The sequence below is a fragment of the Nannospalax galili genome, unplaced genomic scaffold (assembly GCF_000622305.1).
Source record: "Nannospalax galili isolate Female #2095 unplaced genomic scaffold, S.galili_v1.0 scaffold575, whole genome shotgun sequence".
Lineage (NCBI taxonomy): Eukaryota > Metazoa > Chordata > Mammalia > Rodentia > Spalacidae > Nannospalax > Nannospalax galili.
The window spans coordinates 1,308,057-1,314,149 of record NW_008335442.1 but is presented as its reverse complement, the minus strand read 5'-3'; the positions used below and the strand labels follow the sequence as shown (position 1 = coordinate 1,314,149).

The following is a 6,093-nucleotide window of genomic DNA, read 5'->3' as shown; positions in this document are numbered from 1 at the left end:
TCTTTTTTTTTAGATATGTCTTTAATCATAGTCTTTTTTTTTTTTTTTCTTTTTCTAGCACTTGGAACAGCTTCGTGCAAATAGAAATAATTTGAGTCCAGCACAGAAACTAATGCTAGAACAGCTGGAAAGTCAGTTTGTCTTAATGCAACAACACCAAGTGTGTATAGCATTTTCCCTCTTAACATTTGTTAGCATTTTGTGTATTTTTATTGGCTGTAGCATTATTACAGAACTCACCCATACCCCATGTCTATTTTCTACTTTTGTTTGATAGAATTTAGTGTTTGATGCTTCTTAAAATACTGGGAATAGGGTTTTAAAAAAATTATTTACATAATGTGATATTTCACATGTGAGTTTTTTTTTTTGTTTTGTTTTCCTTTTTGAGACAGGGTGTACCTGTAGCCCTAGCTGGCCTGAACGTGCTCTATAGACCAGCCTGGCCTCGATCTCATAGACATCCATCCAAGATCCATCCACCTGCCTCTGCACCACCACACCCAGCTCACATGTGTTCTTTAGTGCTTAATAAGCTATACTAAACCTAGGTAAGGATCTTTGGTTTAGAGGATACGTCATGCATGTTACAAATTTTATTTTTTGTGGTACTTGGAATTGAACTTAGAGCCCTGTGTGTGTTTATGAGCACACTACCAGTAAGCTGTAATCCTAGTCCTCTTTTTACTTTTTAAATTCTTTCTTTAATTCTGAGACCAGGCTCTCACTCAGTTGCCCAAGTTGGCCTTGAACTTGAGATCCTTCTGCCTCAGTTTATTAAGTAGCTGGGGTTACAGGCCTGCATCACTAGACCCAGTCTACAATAGAATTTGGGGTTTCCTGTTTGTGATTAGAGAGAAAAAATAAGAAGAAGTATCAAAAAATAAAAACTATTTCAGAGTATTTTCCAGAATTTTCAGCTCCTTTCTTTTGTGGTTACTAACAGTATTTTTCTTTAACATGAAACATTTCTGCTTATGTTTCTCTAAATAAACATATACAGTTTCTTGTTTTTTTAACCTAGGGAAATGAAATGTTGGGATCAAGTCAGATATTCCTTGTTTATCATGTTTATATTCTGATTCTCTCTCCTATGGACCACACAAGTGGCATTTACTTTTCTTTTGTTTCTGGCAGATGAGACAAACAGGAGTTGCACAGGTACGGCCTACTGGAATTCCTAATGGGCCAACAGCTGACTCATCACTGCCTACAAACTCCGTCTCTGGCCAGCAGGCACAGCTTGCTCTGACCAGAATGCCTAGCGTCTCTCAGCCTGGAGTTCGCCCTGCCTGCCCTGGGCAGCCTTTGGCCAATGGACCCTTTTCTGCAGGCCATATTCCCTGCAGCCCATCAAGAACACTGGGAAGTACAGACACTATTTTGATAGGCAATAATCACATAACAGGAAGTGGAAGTAATGGAAACGTGCCTTACCTGCAGCGAAACGCACCCACTCTACCTCATAACCGCACAAACCTGACCAGCAGCGCAGAGGAGCCGTGGAAAAACCAACTCTCTAACTCCACTCAGGTAGTAGAAAGACTAGCTGCTTTTATTGACTTGTCACATAATGGTTTGTCTTTATTTAAGATTGTGCATTTTGAGAGAAGGAGTAAGAGTTTGAGGAACCATTTTTATACACATTATGTAATTCACATAATGCTGTTACTATGTTTTGATGCAGTATATATGAGTGTATTCTCTGTACTTTGTAATATTTCTGTAGATGGAGATAGCCTGAGAAATCTACTAGTGAAGAAGAAAATAAATCATATAATCCCCCCAATCCAATTTTAATTTATAGTGGCTTCATAAACAAAATGCCCATTTTTGTTACAGTGGGTAGTAAATATCTGGAGAGAGTGAGAAAGAATGAGCAAAGAAGGCTCTAATCTAAGCTAGCTTAAAAAGGTAGAAGGGTAACTGAGACTGGGTGGGATCACAGAAGTGTGGGAATAGGTTGAGAAAAAGAATTCAAGATTGAACCATGAGATACTACTCTTAAGTGTAATTGGCTAGCAAGGGAATTGAAGAAAGGACTGAGATGTGTGGTAGTAGGTGAGCAAGGTGCACATGGGCCATACCCTAAAGTGAAATCTTGTGTTTCAAGGAAGAGCACATGATCATAGTATGTATGAAATAATGCTCTTAGATCCAGTAAGGTGATCTGGTGATGGATAATCTGAAGTATTTGGTGACGTTGCTGGGGTGGGAAAATTATAGGACACCAGAAAAATCTGCATCCCAACCTGTGGTTTGCATTTTCTTCCTCTTTTTTTCTTTTTAATCCCCCAGAAATAGCCAGTGACCTAAAGGTAGTTTGTGCATTGCAGTTTTTGGTTTTATTTTTTATTTTATGTATATGAGTGCCTGCATGTATGTAAGTGCACCCATGTCGTGCAATGCCCACAGAGGCCAAAAGAGGGCATTGCATCCCCTGGAACTGGAGTTAGAGATGGTTGTGAGCCACCAGGTAGTACTGGAAACCAAACCTGGATCCTCTGCAAGAGCAGCCAGTACTCTTACACCCTGAGCATTTGCTCCAGTTCCTGTTTACTGCCATTTTAAAAAGAATGTATTACACTATATGACCTGCAAAGCCCAAATATTTGCTGTCTGATTCTTTATAGAAAAGATTTGCAAACTTTTGAATAGAAGCAGTTTCAGTGGATTGTTGGAAGGTAGAAGCCTAATTGTGCTTGACTTCAAGGTGAAAGGATAAGATAAAAACTGGAGGTAGCAGATATATACAGATCAGACATGACACTTGCAATCATGTGGGCAACACTTGCCAGGAATATAATTAAGAGTTTTTTTTTTTATTTATATTTTAAATTTAAAATTTTAAATGAGAGGAGCTAGAGAGATGGCTCAGCAGTTAAGAGCACTGGCTGCTCTTTTAGAGGACCGGGTTTGGTTCCCAGCACCCACATGGCAGGTAACATCTGCCCATAACTCCAGTCGCAGGGGTTCCAATGTTCTCTTCTGAGCTCCACGGGCATTGCACAGAGTGAGTGTACTTACAAGCATACAGGCAATACACTCAGACGTAAAATAAAAATAATAAATGAAATTTTAAAAATAAATATTTTTAAAAATGAATAAATTTAAAATGAAAGAAATAACAATGAAAGCTAATGTTCCGGAAACATTCAGTAGAGAGGGAGAAATTGATAAAATAGAATGGAAAATTGTTAGATAAGAGACTATGTTTTAGGGATTCAGTGTCTTTATCTATTAAAGAATTGTTAAAAAGGTAATATGAAGCTTTTGTTAAAATGATTTTTAAGGCTCTAAGGTATAAGTGGCAGATAAATAAATGAGAGCTTTTGTTATGATTGCAAAGTTTAGTTCTATTATTTTCTTCACATCTAATTCCCAGGCATCTTAATTGCTGAAATTTTCAGAAATAATCCTATTTTGGAAATCTTAACACTAAAAAAAAATTCTCAACTAGTTATGGTGGCCTATGCCTCTAATCTTAGCCCTATCCTTTAGGAGGCTAATGCAAGAGGGTATCAACTTCCAAGCCATCCTTGGTTACATAGCCAGACCCTGTTTCAGGGAAACAAACAACCCCCCCCCCCCCCCCCGCCTCAGTTTGTAGGGCACAAGGTTTCTGTAGGTGACTGGATACTGAATGCAAGAAGCCCCAATTGATTCTTCATGGCTATTGCCTGTATAAGCCTTAGAGTCTAGTTGTAATGAGAGGGTTAAGAAAGTCTTCTAAAACTCTTATTTCATAGCCAAAAGTTTCCTTCATAGGGTTGCTTTATATAAGTGCAGCAGGGAGCATCAGTCTCTGATATTAGTATCATAGATTATAATTAAACAACCTTTTAAAAAATTCACTTCGTATGGAACCATTTTTAATTATTTCCCTGAAGTTGTTATGGAAATTAAACCTTTGATAACTTATATTGTACATAACACCTTTTGTTGATGAGAGGAAGTAAAGATCTGTTACTAATTTATATTACAGTTTTTAATGAGTTTATTCAGAATTTGCTTTGGGGGGCTGGCAAGATGACTCAGTGGATAAAGACTGAGGACCTGAGTTTGATGGCCAGAACCCACATGGTAGAGATAAGTGAGTCCTGAAAGTTGTTCTGTGATCGCCACAAATGGGCCATGGCTTTTATACCACCCTCCAAATGAACGAATGAGAGGAAAGGAAAGGAAAGAGGAAAGGAAAGGAAAGAGGAAAGGAAAGGAAAGAGGAAAGGAAAGGAAAGAGGAAAGGAAAGGAAAGAGGAAAGGAAAGGAAAGGAAAGGAAAGGAAAGGGGAAAGGAAAGGAAAGGGGAAAGGAGGAGGGAGGGAGGGGAAGGGGAAAGGAAAGGGGAAAGGAAAGGAATATTTCCAAAAAAGAATTTGCTTTGGATCACAGGATATTACTTAAAGTATTTTAGTAAAATTACATAAATGATTCTCAGCAGGCAATGTGAATTTGTTGCTTAAAAATACCTTGACTAGCAGATAGAGAAGATAAAATGTTTTTGTCACATGTCTGCATGTTATAGACACAGTATTTGTTAAATGATTAGTCCCTGGGTTACATAATTCAATAACAAATAGGGAATTTCGACTCACCTCAGACTTACATGGATGATGTTTTAGATATTGATATGTATATAATACAGAACTTTTTTAAATGAGAAGTTTCCATGTAGCTTACGTATTTCCTTCTTTTTATTTCGCTTGCTTTTTTGAGATAGGATGTCATGTAGCCCAGCCCAGCCTAGCCTCCAGCTTTGTAGGGAGGATGACTGAATGCCTCCTCATCTGTCTCTACCTCCTAAGTGCTGGGAGTAAAGATGTGGTCCACCACACCTGGCTCTCAGATTTTATCTTTTAACTGATCTTTATTAAACTTTTGGTCACTTATTTGATACTGTACATGCTCATGAAATATATCAACTTTTAATGTTCATAGGTTTGTTTTTGTTTTTTTATTTGGTGGATAAGGTTCTTGAATAGAAACATTACATTTTCACCTTTAGAAACTGGTATTAGGGGGATGGGATGGTTGGTTATTTTAACTTGGGGATTAAATCCCAATATTAAATACATTGATACCTTGTCATCAGCCAAATTTTTATTCCTTGATGGCTTACTATTGACAAGTTAAATCTTACCTTTCCAAAAAAAGTTTTTAATGTCACTACTGAAGTAATTAACAATTCTAAAACACAGTAAGTTCTAATTTTTTTTTTCAGGAAGTAGATGTTTAGTTATTGGGAATATGAGATAAAATATTTTAATATGTAATTATAATCTCATAAGTCCCATTCAATTTACTGGGTTTGATCTGAAATTATAACAAGTTGGAAACTGAAATTATTGTTTCCCATTTCCAGCATTAGTCAATGTCACTGAAAATTAGCTTTCCTATTTAATTATTTGTGAGTAAAGTGAAATAAAAATATTATTAAAGAACTTTGTGAGGGTAATTTTTAGGTAAAAATTATACATCTTAGTTTTCATTTATCTTATTTTCATTCTAGTACATGCATTTTAAATGACCTTCCTCTGGGCTTAGAACTTCTATTGACTGTAATATATTATGTAGTATACTATCTTAGCAGATATGTTCCTATGTTTATATTAAGTTGATGGAAAATGGAGTTTATTCCTAGGTCATCAGTGTGACTTAAGATATTTTAAAACTACATATAGGGTTGGATGGGTAGGGAAACTTTAATGCGTATTTGAAATATTTTAGTAATTTTGCTCTTGAGGATAGGTGCTTTAATAGTATTTGAATTAGAGAAGAATATATTTTAACTAACTTTAAAGATATAATGAATTACAGGTGGCGCATGCCTTTAGTCCCAGATCTTGGGAGGCAGAGGCGGGTGGATCTCTGTGAGTTTGAGGCCAGCCTGGTCTACATAGTGAGTTCTAGGCCAGCTGGGGGTACAGAGAGACCCTTTCGCAAAAAGAACAAAAAAAAAAAAAAAAAAAAAAAAAGATATATAACGAATTTACTTACTTTATTATCTTAATAGAGCACAGATCCATGAGTTGGTTTATCATAATTATATTATTAATGTATTAATGATACTCTAGGTCTACCCATGTTTGGTGGG

The 6,093-nt window shown here is 36.5% G+C and overlaps 1 protein-coding gene across 14 annotated transcripts in view; it reads left to right on the top strand.

Annotated features, from left to right (window-relative positions):
- Kdm6a (lysine demethylase 6A) overlaps window positions 1-6,093 on the top strand; it is a gene marked incomplete at its 5' end in the record, with an annotated part of 60,197 nt that overhangs the window by 11,702 nt on the left and 42,402 nt on the right. For 8 of the 14 annotated variants that reach the window (XM_017797426.2, XM_029562143.1, XM_017797421.2 and 5 more), the window contains 2 exon segments: window positions 59-160; window positions 1,138-1,533. In XM_017797426.2, the coding sequence (XP_017652915.1) occupies window positions 59-160; window positions 1,138-1,533 (498 nt within the window). 14 annotated transcript variants of the gene reach the window in all.